This window comes from Tamandua tetradactyla, chromosome 1 (assembly GCF_023851605.1).
Source record: "Tamandua tetradactyla isolate mTamTet1 chromosome 1, mTamTet1.pri, whole genome shotgun sequence".
NCBI classification, from domain to species: domain Eukaryota; kingdom Metazoa; phylum Chordata; class Mammalia; order Pilosa; family Myrmecophagidae; genus Tamandua; species Tamandua tetradactyla.
Window position 1 is genome coordinate 139,248,687 of NC_135327.1, and position 21,360 is coordinate 139,270,046.

Sequence of the window (21,360 nt, forward strand, 5' to 3'; positions counted from 1 at the left end):
CCTACATTGTTGACTTTTATATGGATTCATTAACGCTCGGCCTTCATAGTTTTCTCAAATACCAGAACTTTCTAGCCTTCCTTCTGGAGAATAATACTTAATACTTTGGTTTAAAAAACTAGAAGAATATCACCCTCTCAGGTATAAACTCTCCAGTTGCCTATTCTACTTCGAAGAGGCTTCTGAGCCAGCTTCTGGATTGATGGTCTCTCATCTCCATTTTATGTTTGGTCTCAATTAATCCTGGCAAGTAAGATTGTTTCCTTATTCTTTACAAGGAAGGGCAGAATTTCTCTAAATTTGCAAATGTTTTCTCTAAAGAATCTGATGTTTATTTTAATGACTCACTGTTAACTCAATCTTTATCCTAGAAATATCTGAAATAACTCTTTAAAAATTACTTTAATTTTTTTGTATTTTTTATTATAAATCTTCCCTTAGTAACTCATGATAAGTGTAATCCTCAGAAACAATGATTTTAAGAAGTTGATGCGTCAAAGATATTTGTTACCATATGACTTCATTCTGATGAGTTAATAGAAAAATTTCCAAGCTCATAATTCAATTCTTCTTCTCTGTATCACTTTTTATTTATATTCTGTATCACTTTTTATTTACTATCCAATCAAAAAGGGAGGAACAAAAAATCACAGGGTCTTGGGGGGTGTATGATAATTGGAGAGAAATCAAGTCCTTTTTTCTCTACATTTTATCCTATAAATCTGAAGGGTCATGTAAATTTAGGCTACAAGGCTCTTTGCTGCTTGTGTGATGTTTAAGTGGCTAAAAGGAAGAAATAGCATCCTGGCTATTTCTTTTCGCTTCAGGAGCATACAATTGTCTAGTCATTAACAGACTCTCTACTTACTTGTGTTTGGTTTGATCAAGTCACTTTTCTTTTTCCCTTTTCCTTCTGTTTTTTTTGAGTCCATACAGCTCAACGTTTGATGGCTGCCCACAGGCCTCCTGGCATGAGTGGGAAGAATTTCCCTTCCTCCCAAATATGAATAGAAGTTTTCTACACACGACTACTCAATATGATAGCGTTTGAATTAAGTGCCTATCAACTATATCCGAGTATAATATATTTGTTATAATATGATAGTATATTTCTGCAATAATATTCCCAATCTGTAATAGTTTTTCAGAATAGGAAATTTAAGTTATGAATGTCTATTCTTTTTTCCATGAACTATATAGTCAGAATTAATGATAAACCATCAACTAAAACAAGAGCCAGTACTATAAGCATGAGTTGTTCCACAGACACAGGGACTTCTCCAACTCAAGATTTCTCAAAGGGGAAAAAAACACCCCATCCAGACACTTAGTGGGTAAACTAACATTTCCTTGTTCTCTCCCTTCCTGGTTACACTCCTTCTCTCATGATATCTCTAAAGGTGTGATTTGAACATCTAAGTAAAAGTAGAAGTTAATCACTCAAATATGTGATTCATGCCTGATCTTCTGACAAATGTTTTAAAGTTTTGAAATTCCTGAACGGTTAATTGCCTTCTTAGCTTCATGTGGATTTTCTGGTGTTCTGCAGAGTCGCATTCTGTGATTTATCGTAGGCTCACTTCAGAGTCTACATGCCATAGAGACATATGGGGATAATAAAAGTTAATGTCATTGCAGGATTCTAATAGTGATAAAATGATAAAATTATGATCCACTAAACCTTCTTTGCAACAAAGAGTAGAGTATAACTGCATCACTCAGAGGGCTGGTGGTATCTTAGGAGTCTGGTTCAGGCCCAGATTAATTTTGCATGAGGAGAGTATAAAAGCTTCAAACTAAATATATATTGTTTCTATTAAAAGTCACTGGTCTTTCCTTTCTTTAAGCTTGGAATGTAATCTTGAAACATTATCTGCTGAATAATAAATTAGGGAATCAAAAACCTCTTTTTATTAATCCTATGAAATACCAGCTATAGAACAAATCTAAATTAAATATTGAAGAATTAAAAGCAAAATTCAAAAATAAATCAACTGGTAACAAAAGGACCATTCATCTTCTTCCATTCTCTTAAAAAATAATGAAATTAACAGTCAATTCAAAATCTTGAGATTATGAATTGCTATAGTATTTTTATCAGTGGAAGTGTAGTATTCATTTATCCTGGAATTATGTTTTATCTATATGCTGTGAGAATGGATCAAAAGACCAATAAGAAATTATTATTTGTTATCTAGGAATCTGATTTTACACTGATGAGTCATTTTATCTATTCTTGCCTCTGAATCTGTGAGCTGTGGATTATTCTCTACTGTGAATATAAGTGAGGTACAGGCTGAATTATGAGGAAAATAATTTATGCAATCTTGCTGGCAGCAGCCTCAGTGTTGGAAAAGGTGAACTTTGGTGTGAACGAATATGTAAAATTTAGGTTCTTCTATCTTAGTCACCAAAGTACTGATGATTGAAATGCTGTGCAGCTAGGAAATCATTCACTAGATTTTCCTCGATGTGTTTGTATATACCAGTAGTCAATGATATCTCGGCCCTTTCAGTACTTAGGCATGGTCATTTAGAGTTAAAAGCCTTAAAATAAAAAATATGTACATTCATCAACTTCAAAAATGACTACCCCGTGCTTTGCCTATATTTCTTATAGGCAATAGGTTCTGAGTTCAAGTGGTAAAAGAAGATGAAATAAACTTAAACTCTTAAATGAAATCACCTATCTCAAACTCTCATTTACTCTAGCATTTATACCAGAGGTATCATTGTGTGAGTGAAATCAATAAAAGGATATGTTTGTCTAAATAAATTATTTCAACAGAGGATTCTATGGGTATTAATTCCCTAATATCCATTCCCTTATTTAGTTTGATGGGATAGTTGTAGATAAACTGTAATTCAACGTTTAGTGACTCAGATAACTTGTAAGAGAGATGGAAATAATAAAAGGTACAATTTCTCATTAGAAATTGACAATTTTTTTCGGGTGTCTTTTTTTTTTTCTTTCCTTGAGTTTTCTTATTTGAGGGCTCTGCATTAGATATTTTCTTCTTACTATATTTTCATTCATCAATTCTGGGGAGCTGTGCTCAAGCCTTGAATGCTTTCAGAACTTAAGCCATATTTTTGAGTATATGAGCCCCAAATAGTTTATATTACTTAAATAATAATGAAAGTTATTCATAAGCAGAAGTGAATGGAGATGAGTCCATTATTTTCCAAATTTGTTTAACTTCTAAGAGAACATTCCACTAACTATGAAAAAGAAGTGAGTGGTAGTATAAGGAAGCAATGTGGTGACCAGTCTCATTCTCGTGGCTGTCCAAACACGCACTAGCAAATAAAGAATGGCTCGTTTCCTCAGAGCCCATGCATGGCCAATAGGCCAATGCCAAAGTCATGTCCCCCATGCTCTATGGATTGCTGTTAATAATTAACAATGAAATTTAATGCTGCCGATGATTTATATTGGATTTTCTGAGGCAAGGGTGAGGTTAGAGGAGTGTTTCTTAATTTGTGATCCCTGGACCGGCAATATCAGCGTCACTTCAGTATTTATTAGAAATGCAAATTCTTGAACCCCATGCAAGTCTTACTGAATCAAGAACTCAGGGACCAGCAATCTGTTTTTAATAAGTGATTCTGATCATACTATATTTTGAGAAACACTGAGTTAGGATATGATGCTATCTCAATCCAAACAATTACAATGTAAGACAGTAATTGATAACAAATGGAACATTCCTCTGAACGTTTCTCTCCAGAGATATTCAAAGTGAGGTTTCTTCTTCAAAAAGGTCTCTGCTTCTGAACGGTACCTAACATCATTGGTATATGCCAATACAACCCTAAACAGTAAATGATAGCATGGTGTTTTGGGACATGAGTTTTTAAATAATTTCTGAGATTAAAAGCAACCACTGTTAAGAAAAGAAGTCCGAGTTACTACTAATATTGTATAAACGGATTTGTCAAGTCTTCCATATTTTATAAAACATGCATAGTGTTTTATTGAAGCCATGAACGATTTTTGTACCAAACAGGTGATCAAATTGAATTGCAGGTTTTACTTTCTGACCTTAATCAAATCTGCCTCATTGGTTGATATGAAAATTATAAAACTCACATTGATTTTAATCTATCATATATGAATCTGGGATACAGCTATATTATTTGCAATGCTTTTGTTATCTTGATAGCTATATAAAACTATACTCATGGCTTTTATATCATTGAAAATAAGTTTAATATAACCCAGTGCCTAGGATAATTATGAAATAATTTATTAGAGGCATTGGCCAAAGGAATTTCATAAATGTTTTCATTCTGAGCCAATATGTGATGGTGTTCACACTAGTTAAAGAGTAACTGACAAGCTAAAGATGCATCTAAAGGAATCTAATGGGTAAGTTAATTAAAGGTCGAATCTAGAGGAAGTCACCCTAGCTGTCAAGATTTATTTTCTCTAGTTTGCAGTTGAGAAAAACCAGGCATGAAAAGGGAACATATTCAGAAATATGTTCTGAAAAAGGGAACATGCCTAAGAACAGAATTCAGTTTCTCAGATTTTCACACAGTGACCCATCTGCTTAGAATACATTGACTATAATTGATCAACTCCAAATCCAATTTTTTAGCAAATATATATTGGGTGCCTGCCACATTCCAGGCGCTGTGGAACTTGCAAAACCTCATAATAGGTCACAGTAACCACAGAGGACTTCACTAAACCATCATCTAGGTAGTATTTCTTTCCTGTACCTGTAAGCCAATGACTGTTTTGTTCTAACTAAAATTAGGAAATATTGGAAGGCTGAGGGGAAATGTGCCTTAGAATTACATTTACCATAAACGTCATGCACTTTTTTTTTCCTAAGGCAAAAGGATCAATGTTCTTTCATTTAAAAAGTAGGAGAACAACAACAACAACAAATCCTTTGGCATTCCAGTTGCCATAGTTACAAAATGACAGGTGACCTTCATGTGCTTTCACTGTGCGTCAATAAAAAACCTAGCCATTTAGGAGCAAATTCATTCTCTTTAGACTTGTCTTTTGAGCAAAAGTACCGTCTGCTTTCATTAAGTCATGATGGAGGTGTTATTCTTGCAGTAACCAATTTAGCGATTAATAAATAAACTGACTTTTTTTTAAAAGAAATGAAGCAATAGAAGATGAAACAAAAGCTCAGCTCCATAGCATTTCTTCCTTGTCATTTCTAACCACAATATTTACTTTTCATTTGGAGAAGGGATCTGGAAGACATATAAGAATGAAGTCATAAACCATAATTTGGTTAATAAAATTTCTTTTGTTCTTTTCTATATACTACTTAAGTCTCAACATAAAATAGAAAAGTGATAAAAGGAGGTGAGCTTCAATTTTAGCTATACAATGAATCATCTATAGTTTCTCGTTTACTCTCCCTATCCTCCATCCAATTCCTAATGCTTGGTGATTACTTGTTATCACTGTTGAGGCTGGCTTCACTGTCACCTCTGTATTCATAATCTTTTGTGATTACTTTTTTAACATTTTCAAAGTACACTTCAACAAGCTGCTACAGAACAGATTTCATACTTTGGTACAGGTTATCAAACAGATTTTTTCCTTCCAGCTGTTCCAAAACGCTGGAGGCTAAAAGAAATATCAAAATACTGATTCAGCAGTCATACTCATTTGCTAAATTCTAGCTTCTCTCTGTTATAACGCTCCTTCTCTTTTGAGCCTTCTCCCACTCTGTAAGAATCTTTGAGCTATGCCCTTTCTAACTGTTTCATGTTGAAAAGGGGTGTTAATAATATAATATAGGAGAATGGAATTAGATCATTTCGTGGAGAGGCTGGTCCCTCTGGGTTTCAGGGATAATCTAGCCTAGAAACCCTTTGGAGGTAATGGGTTTCGGGAAAGTAAGCTTAGTGCAATGAACTTTTATACAGTCTCAGAATCCTAGATATCCTTTGGGTCTAATAGGCATGGTGTTGGTTGGAGTTTTGGCAAACCGTGGCAATTAGCAATATCTAGCTGAGGCTTGCTTAAGAGTACCTCCGGAATAGCCTCTCGGCTCTATCTGAACTCTCTTAGCCACTGATGCCTTGTTTTGTTACATTTCTTTTCCCGTTTATGAGACCAAAGGCAGAGAGGTTTACTGTATGTAGAACCTAAATGATCTGTAACACACAATCTAAATCAACTTATCTAGATAGCTCATTTAAACAACCCAAACATGTGGAGCCCAGAAGGAGAAGGAGGTCTTGTAATTCTCTATAGCTGAATGTACCACCTGGAGACAACTCAGGCTATGGTGGGCTGATAATTAAAATGTATTCATTATCTTTGAGTCAGGAGACAACTATAATTATTTCGGTATAAAAATAAGGTAAGAAACTGCTTCAAGAAATCTACTTTAACTATTCCTCCAATCTAGATATTAATTACCTTTAGCTGAAAATTACACATCATTACATTTCACATGAATTTGCCTTATTTTTAGAATCATATTTCTTTCCAAAAGAGTTTTCATAGATTGCCAATTGTTTTTTCCTTCATTCACTGCCTTGCCAATTGATTTACACCAACTAATATCCTTTTCTTCTTGGATCAGAGATCAAAAATTATGTTTTCTGGCTCTGGTTGTCTAAGGTGTTATGCCTACCTATAAAATTAAATTACCAACTAATCAAGTTTTATGAACAATTTCACACTTTTCAAATGATTCAACAAGCGGCAAAAAGACCTTTCTGCAACTTAGTCCATAAGCTCTGCCTCTCTCTTAAGTGTCTAATAAAAGATGAAAGAACCTTTGTAAGTGCTGACTAAGCCATCATATATGAAATTTCAGCATGTAATCAGGAGAATTGTGTTTACCACCATTTGTGTTTTTAGGCATAACAACTTTACCTTCACAAGAAGCTGGATGAAGTTAATTGATTTAAAACTTTGATTATAGTGGATTCCAAAAATAAGGTAGCATTAATGATGTCTGTTGGGATTGTATTGCTCTTAGTAGTACTTTAAATATTACTAGGTAGGGATTCAATCATGTCACCATGGTGTTCATGCTTTTTCCTTTTGTAATGCCATTTCTTACCTATTATTTTCCTCATTGAGTGATAAGAAAACTAATGAGCAACTAAATGATGTTCTAATCCAGGATTACTTACTTAAAATAGTAAAAGGAAAATGGGATGCAGCTGTCCTGAATTCTACTTCTAAGAACTTTTGCATCTCAATGTACTTTCACCTTATTCCTTTAAAAGTGAGAGAGCATATGTATGTACACATGCACTGCTTATTCAAACCCATTATGTATTGAAATATTTATGAGTTCTATGAAAATAACTTTGAAAGTTCAAAAATACCTGCATTGGCCAATGTAGTAAGCTAGCTGACTTAAGCTAGACCAGGAAATAAGTGAAATTTCTTTATAAGAATTTAGTGATCCCTTCTAAAATATAGTAGGACTCTGTGGACTTCCTGTGCCTTCCAGAGGTTTCTAGCCAAGCTGCCATTCACTCCTGGCAAGTCTGCAGCCCACAGGCAATGTAGCTCTCTGATTCCCTTCAGGTGCTTTTCACACAGTCTTTTCGCTTCAACCTTTTGCTCTGTATTGTCTAAGCTTACAGTTAACTTCAGGAACTGATGCCATAGGTCCCAGTGACCTGATTTCATAGTCAGTCAATAGCCTTTATCACTTTCTAACATTCTACATAACTTTTTAAATTAATCTTTTATTTATTCTTTGTCTCTCCCTGTTAGAACATAAATTCCATGAGCATAGAGATTTTTTTCTTTGTTATTCATGATGTCCTCCAAGTATGTAGAAAAGTTCTTGGCACATGGTAACTGCCCAATTAATATTTGTGGCAGAAATACATGAAAAAAAATACCTGCTCATGACATCATCTCTGCTCCTTCAGACAGTAGTACTTAACATATAACCCTTTTTGAGTGTGTAATATGTGTAATACATTGTTTTAAATACCCTATAGCTATCATCTCATTGTTTCCCTCAAGTCAGCCCCATGAATAAACTGCCAGTTTTATTCTGATTTTACAGATAAGAAAATTGGGATTTAAGCAGATAAAGGCCCTTGCTCAAGATAATACTGATAGCAAGCGGTAGATCCCCACAAGTACAGGCAGTTTGTTTCCAGAGCTCACACTCTTTTCTACTATGCCATATATTTTAAAGATAGTTGTCTAAGCCAAAGAATGACTCTACTGGAGGAAAATTTAGGCTAAAGAGAAAGGAGAATGACACATGGCAGACCAGAAGGGAAGTCATTTCATAAGCAAAATATTCTTAGATCACATCCTTTCACTTGTTATCAAGGAAAGTTTACCTAGAGACTGTACTACCTGCCATAGCATGAGTTGCACTTTATTGTAAATAACAGAACCTGAACTTTCTCTGACTGTTTTCACCTCTCAGTATTTTCCAGTCCCTACCCTTTCCAACCAAGTCTCTTGATGAGAAATTGAATTGAGTAGGTGAGACCCCTGGAAAGGGGATGTGGTCAGTCTTGTGTTCCAGCAGGGCAGCTGACATTGCCATGTCACCTTTAGGAGGGGGTACGATGAACAAAGTGCAGAGCGAAGTATGATTTTATGGCACTATAGGGACTAGAATTTGTCAAATAGAAGAAAAGAGAAAAGGAGGATGGACTCAAGGGGTGACAGAGAAGGCTTTGAGCCACAGGACTGGGAGCAGTAAAGGGGGAGCAAGATAGAGGAAATAGAAGTTTTCATTATGATTATTTCCCTGAAAATCTGAGTCAATTTGCCACCTGGGAAGCCAGATTAATTGTGAAGGTTCAAGAAAGACATTTTCAGACATGCAAGTCTCAAAAAATGTACCGTTGACAGGAAGTTTCTGCTGGATGTTCTCTGCCCAAATCAGGGAATAAACCCCAGAGAGACAAATGGAATCTGGGAAAGAGAGAAGACCATGTAAGAATGAGGAAAGGGGAACAACCCTCCAGGATGGCAATGAAATGTGACCCCAGGAAGACAGGTCTATGGTAAGCCAACACAGTCCAGACTGGAGCAGCTCAGAAAGCTCTAGAAGAAATTTCTTCATTGGGATAAACTTGAAGAATACTAAACATATTTGGCTATTTGAGAGCTGTATCCAACCAGGAGAAAGTTAAGATTGAACTAATGATTAGTACAAGGAAAATTCATGGATTGGAAAAAAATATTAAATGTGATGTAAACAAGACATTATAAAAGAAGGGAAAAGTAATTATTACAATTACACTAACACTTCAGCTGGGAATAGATTTATACACTATTATTAATGTAGACATTAAATAACAACCTAAACACAATTCTGTTCTATGGCAAGATTGGGATGAATAAAAGGGGAAAGGGTAGTGTGCGTAGAGGTTAGAAGTATGAACAAAGGAGAACTAAATCCTCTTTTATTTACTGGAAAGTCAAGAAATAATGACTCAACTGAAAAATTGTTGTGTTATAAACAAATATATTTAAAAATGTGAGGTAAACCAAATGAATCATTTGGGGGAGAGGGGTTAAAAGGGACTATTTTTTAAAAAAATAAGCTTTGTAGAATTGTTAGAATCTTTGAAATATCTATACATGTAACTGGTAAAAAATAAAAACTAAATTTTGAAAGAAGGCAGAGGAGAAGGGATTTGTCTTAGAAAGATAGATGGATAATTCCAACCAAGGTTTAGGCTTTCTCTACTTTCCTTACCTGCATTAACGTCATTTTTTCTCTTTTTCTTCAAGCCTAAACCTTAGTTTAGGAAAAGAGAAAATATGACGTTAATGCAGGTAAAGAAAGTAGAGATTAGAAATTTTGGGGATTTGATTTCAAATTATGTTACTTTAACAGAAAGAATGATCCAATATCTTCTTCTGCTAGAGAACAATGCAATTGAAAGTGGAAAAAATGGTGGGAATTTGACCAGGGCAAGGAGACATGTATAAAAGGACTGTCAGGCAGCAGTAGGATCAAACTGACAATAAATAATCTGAAATTTTTGGACAATTTTCCATGAAATTTCATGGTTTTGTGCAGCAACTGCAGCCTGTGATTGGAACAGCCAATATGAACTTGGGGGCTTATTGAGAGCCAAGGACCAGTGAGGGTGAACTAAAGGAAGAAAGAGATTCTAGGTTGTTCCCAGTCTCTTAGTAATTAGGGAGGCAAGTAAAGCTAGAGTTGGGCAACTTGGAGAAATTAAGAAAGGTCAAAGGACTGTAAGTTATAATTAGAAAGAAGAATAGAATAAGAAAAGAGGATGAAACACTGGTGTCAAAGATAGGAATTTCAGGTCTGAGATTGCAAAAAAGAATTCCGCAAGCAGCAGTGAGGCAGGTAAAGTCCCAGTCTAAGCAGGCAGCCAGCATCAGGCAGGTCAGCAGCAGCAAGTGACACTGATCCAACAACTGGGAACCAAAAGTACCCAAAGTACTGAAAGTCCTCCCAGAAAGAGTACGACCACAAACATGTTCACTAGAATTTGTAACAGGCGAGTTCCTCCCAACACATCAGTGGCCCTGAAAATTGCCTTGGAGCATGTGATTCTGTTCTCATATTGTGCTAAGAATGCTTTGCCACTGCAAGCAGTGAAGTCAAAGCGTGGAGCTTCTGAAATATGCAGATAAGTCAGTAGGAAAATTGAATCTTTGGTATGCAGTTTTTTTCTTAATGATTAGAGTGTGTTCTAAATAAACAGAACAACAAATTGATTACCCAAAACCATGTTAATGCACTTTTCATTCACAAAGGTTAAACACATAAAAGTCAGGATATTGAAAGTTAAGGTCTCATAGAAACATTAATTTGACAACATTATGCATGCTAGGTGTGGGAGGATTATATTTAAAGCATAATAACAGTAGAAAACATTGCAAATGTGGCACAGTTAAACAAAATAATATAACAAATTCAGGGGGAAGTCATTAAACTTGATTATGGAAGAAAATTGTTTTGCAATCCCCAGTGACATGTTGTAAAAATATCATTTTAGAAAGTAATGCCTTCAAACCCTAAAAAAATGTTTTTGATGGAACTTGTTCCTGTTCACCAAAACTCAACTTCCCTAGCACGTTATGCATTCTGATACTAGTTCATGATTCTCATTTTCAGTCCAGATTTGATCCTAGAGGACCAAGAGGAGAACTTGCTGCCTATTTTCACGACCTAGTTGATTAAGATTCAAATTCAGAGAATGAAAGTAAAATGTAACAGTTTAAATATTTTTGATATGAAGAATCCTGCCAATCAATGTACTAATTAGCTTATATATTTGTTCTCTGTTTCTGCATAATTTTTGCATGTGTACATTAAAGAAATTCTAATCTGACCACACCGAATGCCTCATGTAGGTGGCAGTGAAAAAGAAAGGAAAGAGTTTGAGGCATATTCAGGGAAGGAAATGGGCCAGAAAACAAGCCCACAGCCTTGAATATGTCTTAATTCTTGCTCTTTCATAAACTGCACCATAGGGCTGGAAGCCCAGGCTCTCCAGTAGAGCTGGACTGAGCCACAGGCTGAGCTTCTGCAGCTCCTGTCACCCCAGGCTGCCGCAGCCACATTCATTCTGTAAGGAGGACAGGAAGCAGGAGCTGTAGACACATGCAGGCAGCCCTGGAAGAGTGTCACCTCCCCATCCAGGCAGAATTCAAGGCAGTAATAAATGAAGAATGGAAGACCATGCAAAGGAGCTGTTGGAGAGCCTCTGTGATGGCATTTAAAAAAGGTTCTTCCTGTCCAATTAGACATTATATTACTAGCCCTATAATCACTAATTCAAAAGTAATTATTCTGGTTCAGTTATCATTTAATTATTTAAGTAATATTAAGATTTTTGTCATTCATTAAATCACATAAAAGTTATTCTGTGGTGCAAAATTAACAAATGAAAACCAGCAGACACCCCCAACCCCCCCCCCCCAAAAAAGGGAAACAGGTTATGAAAATAGAAAGGTAGATTGATGTTTTAATGACATTTCTATTTTCCATTATAGTTTATGTCAGAGCACAGCAGTCTACAGAACAATATATGTCCATTCATGGAGTGAAATATGTAAATGCCTGAGCTAGCAGACTCCTGGCCCCAAACCACCTCTTCAAAAAGGGCACAATTGTCTACATTTTCCACTGGACACCCTTTGCAGCCACATTCCATGGCAATGAACTCTTTATAAACTTGAGGAAGAAAATGCTTTGTATGTTTACTTTAATCTTTACCCCCTGCTATTTTCTGTTGCCAAACAAACAGAAGGACAAATCCAAACTGCCAACTTGCAGAATGTACAAGCAAGTGCTATTGAATATTCAGAAGTATGGTGGTATTTCTAAAGTTCAACAACAAATCACATAGAGTCTTTTGTTTTGCATTTTTCTTATTCAGGCACCACAAGGCCACATAAGGAGGGTGAGGTCCCAGGAGTGGACTACATTTTCATCACTGTTGAAGATTTTATGGAATTGGAGAAAAGTGGCGCCCTCCTAGAAAGTGGGACGTATGAAGGTGAGCACAGTTTTATGGCTAAATCCGTTCCATATTTCATCACATCTTTCTCATTTACTTGAAATGCATTAGCATATCAGATTTAACGAGGCGCTGCTTTGTCTTGGTTTGGAGTTTTAATAGGGTAATTTTCAAAATATATTTCCTAAAGAAAGGTTGAAATACATCTGGATCAATTCTCATCTTGAGATGCTGAGGGAAATGTAAATGTAAATACCCAATGAAGTATCCTTTTGTTTCCTGAGGCAAAGCTCTGTTCTTCCAGATAAAATATTTTCATCTCTGGCAGAACTTTAAAGAAACCAGGAGTTCCAGTTCTGTCATTGGCTCTGCACGGCTCTCTCTGAAGCTCTCTCTTCTGAAGATCCTCCACCTCTCTGGCCTTTACTAGCCTCGCATGCAAAATAATGATAATATTTTAGGATACTATGACTTGTGGATGATCTCCATAGCTCGACCACAATAGCATGTCTCCTTGTCTACCTGAGTTAAGAATGAGCAACAAATCAAAACCAAAGCCTCAGTGGGGGAAGTATGTTTCAGTGGAAAGAGCACTGGCTTTATAATTTACCTCCTATAAATATTAAGTAATTCAGTTAATATCTCTGAGCTTCAGTAGTCATACTTGTATAATACCTTGAAAAACATAAATGCTGAGATGATCATACGTATACATTTGGGTGACATTTATATGCATGTAGTTTATGTCTAATGTAATTATATACATACATAGCATACATAGCTAATGAAATTTTAAAATAACTAACCAAAAGGAAAAATACGTAGAAAACACTTTTCCTTCCTATCTCATGAAGTTATTCTATATGTACAAGTAGTCTATACATTATTGTGGGGTCCTAAAATGAATCTGGTTTTACTATACTGAAATTTACAGTGACTGACATTTTTTAAAATCCACAATATGTACATTGCTGCCTAGGCTGTCAGATACCTGGGTTCTACCAACTTCTTAGCTAGACCTGCTATGTTAACTCATCCTTCATTTACCTGTTGATAAATAAAGTCAATGGACTTTATTCAAGAACTCAGTGTTTTGAGGTTGGTAGATAGAATTATTAAAATCTCTTTCTTTACTTAGCACTCCTAAAGGCAACTTAGTGTAGGCTGAGGCATTTAGTTGCTAATTACCACATTTACAAGAAATAGGCAAAATCCCCAGGAAAAGGAAAAGGTTTTGAGGTTCATGCTTTTAGCATCTTGTTTTGTTAAAAATGAATGAAAATCAAGATTGATTAAAAATATTTTAAGTAAAGGAGGATGTGTTGATAATATAAGCCGTCATAAATTACATATGAAAATAGCTGTCAGTAAGTCCTGAAAAATAGTAAAATCTAAGAACTCAGCAAATACACATTAAATTTTGTATAATTTTTCCTATGAGTTTCGTGACATTATTTAGTGATATTCATTAGTTTGTATGTCCATCAGTAATAGTGTATTGTATCTAATTTATTCAAATATCTTATTTATGTCGCAAAGAATCAAGGGCTTAATATACAGGAGTATTTTAATAGTATTATGATTAACGATATGTTTTTTCCTTTTTGTTTATAAAACTACTTTATATATAATATTTATATATTATATATAGGCAGAGAAAATTAAATCAAATATTTATAAGTTTCTATTCTTATGCTAAACTAGATGTCAAGAGATTTAAGTATTTTTAAACCTAGCATAAATGTTCTGTTCCAATTAAATGTTGTGGGAAATATCTGAAAAACATTCAAACAAAGCTGAGTTTTATAGCCCAGGGTCAGTTATCCTGGATCTTCATCAGATATCCTTTAAGCTGCTGAGTTAGTTTTATTTTGTGTTGGGTGCCAACTTGCTAATCACCCTAGTGTACATAGAGCTGATTATTGAATAGTAAGGCAGATTTACGTCTGAGACTTTGGGAAATCAATACCACTGCTTAACCAATATACATTTTGTATTTGAGTAAGTAAGAATCTCTTTTCTCTGGTCAGAAGCAGTAACTATCTGTGTGCATACCCAAGGAACATTCTTAAATTTCAAGATCTTCAGATTTTTCCACAACTACAGCCAGTAAAATTCACATTCTAATAAGAAGCACTGCTGTTCCTTCAGGGTTGTTCACAAACTCTAGGCTTAGGGATACCTCTTAATGTGTTATTTTTCAAGGAAACCCAGGGAAAGCCTTTCCTGTTGTTGGTGCTTGCAGAATATGCAGAGTAACAATCATGAACTACTCACCAAGCAAAGAAAGACCTGAGAGTTTTTATAGTTGTCAGATTTTCAAGACATCAATTTCCCATAAGGTTTCTTTAGTACAAGCCCAGTTTCTCCATGTTATACACTCTCCCTTCTGCAGTGCTTGGGTCACTGCTCCTTCCCTTCTTGCTAGTGCATTCTCATGCCTGGTTGCTACTGTATTTAGGGCCCATGGCCAGACTAGAAAATCCGTGTCTGAAATTCTGTGAATACATCAAAGAAAATAAGAAGGAATCAAACTGCTGTCAGCTTTAAGGTACAGACCTTCTATTAACAATGTGGAATCCCTAAGACTGAAAGGAGTTTCCAGAACTTAACCCACAACCCACAAACTGGAAAAGCAAGACCACTAATGCAACTGGAAGTAGAGAGGCAGCCCCTGCTTCCTCCTGCCCATCCGAAATGCATCCCAAATTGATGTATTTCTTTTCATGGAAATTTGGAATTTCATCATTTTTTTGGTTAGCAAAGGTCGAGGGTGTCCTCTATAAAATATCTAGGTAAACTACTCATTGCAGAGAAAACCCCTTTATATTGTCGCTGAGCTTCATCCTTACCCCCCAGTTTCGGAATAGGAAATCTACTCAAAGAGTGGTTATAAAGATAAATATATTCTTTAAGCATCTCTTAGAGGTATACATTTTTGCCTCATTGTCAGCTATTCTTTTTTGATCTGTGACCAGATATAGTGCAAATAGAATTTGTCTTTTGCTTAATAATCAGATGGAATATCTTGGATTACAGTTCTGCCTCTTAGAAATGGGCTTGGTCCAAAAGATCAACTCTTTTACTTACTAGACGCCATGGGGAAGGACTTAATCTGCAACAGTTATGATCTACAGTTATGCCATGTTTTAGTTTCCTGGCTGCTAAAACAAATACCATACCATGAGTTGGTTTAACAACAGGAATTAATTGGCTCAAAGTTTCAGAGGCTTGCTTCTGCCTGTGGTTGGTATCTTTTGGCTAGCTGGTGATCTTTGGGGTAACTTGGCTTTTCTGGCACAGGGTAATGCACTTAGTGATATATTCTGCTTTCTCTTCTGGGTTCCATTCACTTTTCCAGCTTCTCATTGCTTTCTGTGGCTTCTCTCTCCATCTGACTTTCATTCTGTTTTTAAAGGACTCTTGTAATCTGGATTAAAGCCCCACCTGATTTAGTTGGGTCACACCCTAATTGAAGTAGCATCCTGAAGAGATCTTATTTACAGTGAGTCCACACCCACCAGAATGCATGCTGAGACCAAGAACATGTCCACACTGGGGTGTACCATTCAATCCACAACATGCCACACAAACCTAGGCAGGATAATAGTTGATTCTTAAGATCTCTCTTCTTTCCCTCAACTGCTCCATTAGTCGTCGTTTCAGTTTGCCATGGAACAGCTGCAGGATGTGATGTGATGACCCATAGGACTTGGCTATGACAATGATCACAGGTCTTGGCAAAGGGACTCTTTTCCATGACGTGGATGATCTCATCTTCACCTTTTTCATGAGTCATTTTAAGAAGACTCATATATTTATAACAATTACGCTTCCCTGCTCTGCTGCTTAGAGAAAACTTGTTTTTGAGCATTTGCTTTTGTTTGGAAGTGGATATTACTGCCATTCTATGGCTTTTTTTGCCAGCATTTCTTAATTTGTAATTGTTTTCACTGCCCAAATGAGCTACATATGTAGCAGAGTTTAGTAAGATTTTTACAAGCCATTTTCCATTTAGAAACTAAGTTTATATTCATGTCTCAGGTGTAGCCTCATGCTCCAAACTGATCATTAGTTAATGGTCCTCTGCCAAACTACCTCAATGTCCCATTTTCTCCTTATCTGGACATTTCAAGAACATAGTCGTGTGTATTGATGAATTGGCCAACAATTGAATATGAATTCCATTAACAGTTCAGTACCTTATTAACTACTATAAGATTAACACCCTATGAGCCAGTATTAACCCCACCCCCAAATTTGCTATAAAATCATTAAAGAGCTAGTTAACAACTGAGAATGAGCCAGATTAATAGTTTTAAGTAGAAATTTGCTTCCACTCCACCCAGAACGTATCAATTCAGGACAATGGACCACAGCATGGACTGGTTTGAAAGCAAAATAAAGTGAGCTTGTCTAAGTGTGAAGAAGTCTCCAACTCGATCACTTTGTGAATGCAATTTGCTCAACAGTCACACAGTTACTTCCACTGCCTTCTGATCAGAACTAACTCCTATACCTCTAGATTAGGAAAGGTAGTGCTCTTCGAGGATGAATTTTATGATTAATAGATCAAGGCCCAGTGACAAGGCTGGCAAGTAATGGGAATAAACCGAGAACCTTTATGTCACTACCGAAGATTTAGGGTCCACATGAAATACAGACCATAGAGCTTTTTTTGGTAAATACAGGCAACTCCCTTAGACTTAAGGTTACAGGCAGAGATAGGTGAGACAACGAGGAGGTGGAATTAAATGAGCAAATTTGATAATCTAAAGGCTAAGTACTTTATTAAGAGCCTGGAAAGAAGTGCTTTCCTTGGGAATTGTCTGAAGTGCTGAATTGTCCAGGGCTCTAAATCAATTAATTTGGCCCAATCTGCTTCTTTCAATTTTCTGGAATGTTACATTCATGGTTTCAATGACTCCCCATACCAGCTATCTGCCACAACCTATGTTCTGAAAACCATAATTAATGAGTCCCGAGTCCCCTGAGCTGTGCCTGAACTGACTCCATTTAATTCACCAATTTAGAGACACAATCATGGTCCATAGAGCACTTCCATCACACCATCCGCTACTGTGTTTTATTGATATGTTTCAGAGTGAAACAAAGCTATTTTTTTCTATCTACTGAAGAGTCATCTAATTCTAAATTTGAATATTTCCTTCAAATGGACATAAGTCAAATTCTTGAATTACCATGATTTTCATGAAGATCAAATCAAGAAGATCATTTTGTTATTTAGATATCTGATAAAGTACGGTGCAAATATGGCACTTAACCTCACCTTAACGTAGTGGTTTCTCTTAATTACGGACCTTAACCTCTCTACATACAGGAACTTGAGCTGACAGCAAACAGCACACCTAGTTTACCGAATAGTTTTTAAAGAGAACTGCGGAATTCAAGTTTTCTCACATTTGTTTATGAAGCAGTGTTGTACCTTCCGAGGTAACGCACGGAATCCTATTTAAAATAAGTATTAAGTACAGATAATTTTCCAGGAAAATTAGCTAAACACTTTGACAATGAGAGAACAGATCCAACAAATTTTACACAATTACCTATTTCATTTCACTAACCAAAACAACCCTGTTTTTTTTTTTTTTAGCATGACCTCAAATCACCTATTGAAAATTTGAATCTCTATTCCCAATTAAGATAGCACTGGGTGATAAAGAGATGCTCATTCCAAGGGAAAAAAAGACATCATTGGTGCTATAAATAGTCTTGAGAAACACCAAACTCCCAACAGCCCAAGTTTCTACTTATTGAAATGTAAGTGATGTTTCCTGAAGAGCAGATCAATGCTTAAATTGATGCCAGGATTGTTGTCATTGCAGGAGATTGAAATGAGATAAAATTTCATTTTTTTCCTTTTCCCTTGCATCCTATTACAAGAAAACATTTTTTTATCCTATGTAAAGAATAACCTCCATAACAGTAGTAGATTCTGGGAGCTAGCAGTTAAAAGGGTCCAGCTGTTCTTACATATCCAGATTGTAACATTTTTCTTTTGATACTTTTTTTTTCTTTTGGCAGTGTTTCTATTGTGGAAGATTCTAGGTCATATATTTGGGTGTACATATTAGGGACGTTGTACATTTACACATAAAGTTCACAAGCTGTTTATTTAGCCAGGAGAGAAAAACACATTTAGTGAAGTTTTACACCCTCTTGAGATCTTGTAATGGCAATTTTTAAATAAGTGATTCAATTTACCCTCAGAACTATTGATAGAAAGTGTATGATTTTTGCATCTTTCTGCTCTCATGTAAGACACTAAGGTTGGAAATGCTACTGTGCATTAAACTGACAGCTCCTTCTTTGGTTTGGGACTTTTGTAGGCTCAGCCTTTTCTAAAACATATAATGAAAACACCTATTTCTAAATATTTTTCCCAAAAGAAACTAAAAGGAATGAACTAAACAATTTATTAACTATTAAATTAATTTAGATAATATTAGTAACTTAAGACTAAAGTCAAGAAAAATAAAATGACTCATTCACTACCACCTAACCCACAATGTCAACCAGTGTACTAGTAGTTATCTAAGTTTCTGTTCAACTATAGTGGAAATGAACAGAACAATGTTTGGAGGCTGCATTGTTAAAATAAGACCAACATTCATGGGTGTAGGAATCACTTCACTGACTCTCACATCCAGTTATAGTATTGGGTCAAACCTAGGGATCAGAAACTAGCAATCATGGTTTCATTCATTCCCCTTAAGCTTATGTCTTTAATTACAATGATTTTTCTAATTCCTGTACACATCTCCTGGTAGTTTTTATCTGAGTTAAATTGAGATTCCACCTGAAAATATTGTCATGACCCTCTGTAAGTGGGAAGATAAACTGCAGGACTGAAAAATTGATTTATTTTCTCAAAACAGTGCTTTCTTCTCCACTGCTTGTATAAACAGAACTTATTGGATTTTGCTGATTGGGTGAATATTTTCAAACCCTCTGAGTTGTTTTTCTAGGTGGCCAAAAAAAGCAGATAACAATGTTGGTAATAAATATTTTCATAATGTTAATGTGTGTATTGTTATAGCTATGAAATATTTGAGATTACTTCAGTGGATCCGACAATTTAGTGACTTTTTTTAAAGACACTGAATTGGCTCATCCCATTGGAAGCATGCAAGAGTCTTGAGTAAATTGATTACAACTGTCTCTTACATGAGGGCCCATTAGTGTTTCCCTGAAGTAAATGCACCATAATGATGATCAATGGCCCTTGCATAGTAAGTCTTAGATTTTACAAATGGACCTTCATAAAACAGAAGTTTTATTTACCCCAGTGGTTTTCAGTGGTGCCTTAAAGTCCCCTTCCTCCCCATGTTTTTTCAGAGATTTGGTCCACATGAATGGTTTGAAAGTTATAACCTAGCATCCTAGTCTATAAAAGGACTTTTTGTATCTGAACTTCAAATCAGAAAAGGAAGTCTTCCTGAGATATTCTTTCCTTACATCTTCTACATTCCTGATCTGAGGGACAGAGAAGACTAGAACCTGGTTGACCTCAGCTCTGTCATTTATCTCAGGAGGAATAAAAAACATCAAAAATAGAAAAGGCAATGCCCCAATTTTTTATTGCTACACAAGTACTTGATTTCAAAGAGCATTGATCTCAGTCTCCAACAAAGTTAAACTAGATGTGTATGGTTTTATGAATTTTTTAATAAATGGCAATATTTATTCAGACTGTGAACAAAAACAATATCTGAAACTTTGAGGTCTTCATTGATCATGCACAAATAAGACAGACATGCTGAATATGCTGAGGGATTTGACTAAAAATTCCAAGTTGACAGTTCTCAGAAATATCTTGATGCCGTATGTTTAAAACAATTATGTTGTAGAATATTCACACCATATGAAACTTCCTCTTTGTCAAAGGCTTGGAAAACCTGGCTATTATAGCAAATCATTTGCAGCAGATTAAAATCTAATATACTGGTGTAGTCAACTTTTCTCTAAATTTTAATCAGTTCTTTTACATTCCTTTAGGCTATACCTATATATATAGCAACCAGATAAAATGAGGATCAACTGGTCAACATAGCTTGACTGGATAGGAGTGTTTCCATGACAGTGAATTCTTAAAGACTCTATGGATGTGAAATTTAGTGACCAGCAAAAACTACAAATCAATATTAATTATAATAAAATGGAAAGTGTGATTTATAACATTTCCAGCCTATTTAGATGGGCCACACTGGCTTGCTTTTTGTTCATCAAATACAAGCATATTGCTACCTAATTGTAGTGTTGAATTTGTCATTCCATCTCCCTGGACTGCTCTTCTTCTAAATATCCACCAGTTCTTTCTCAGTTTAAGACATTCAATAGTCAGATCTTCAGGAAACACTTCTCTGACCACCCTATCCAAAACAGGGCCTGCTGTCATTCTCATTTCTTTCCTCCAATTCATTTTCTTTATTGCACTTATTAGAACTGATAATATATTCTATATCCATTGGTAAACTCCAAAAGGTCAGAAAATTTGTTTGGATCCCTGCTAATTCTCAAGCTTAAAATGATCCGTGGCACCTAAGAAATGATCAATAAATATAAGGAGAACAAATGAATAAATGAGTGAATGAATGAATGCCTAGGTTCCTTTCTCTAACAATAATGGAAACCCCATAACCCCATTATGAGGTTCAGCCTGCCCCAGCTGGGACCCAACACTTCCTAGTTCAAAGGGTTCTATTTCAATAGTTGAGAGCTGCAGCATCAATTAAGCCTTGAAATCTGGACCTGGGTTAACCTCGTATCATAACTGTAGTAATTATATTCTTGAATTAATTACTCTGATTAACCTTGTGGATTCATGTTCTGGCCTCCCATACCTCTTTTTTTTTCTTTTTTTTTTTTGGTATACTCCATAATATAGTTCTGATCCTTCTATGG

General features: G+C 35.6%; 1 protein-coding gene across 6 annotated transcripts in view; it reads left to right on the forward strand.

The window, feature by feature from the left end:
- Positions 1–21,360, forward strand: part of MAGI2 (membrane associated guanylate kinase, WW and PDZ domain containing 2) — a 1,430,555-nt gene that overhangs the window by 824,337 nt on the left and 584,858 nt on the right. For all 6 annotated transcript variants that reach the window (XM_077153531.1, XM_077153591.1, XM_077153676.1 and 3 more), the window contains exon 3: positions 12,355–12,474. In XM_077153531.1, the coding sequence (XP_077009646.1) occupies positions 12,355–12,474 (120 nt within the window). The remainder of the gene's footprint in view (positions 1–12,354; positions 12,475–21,360) is intronic.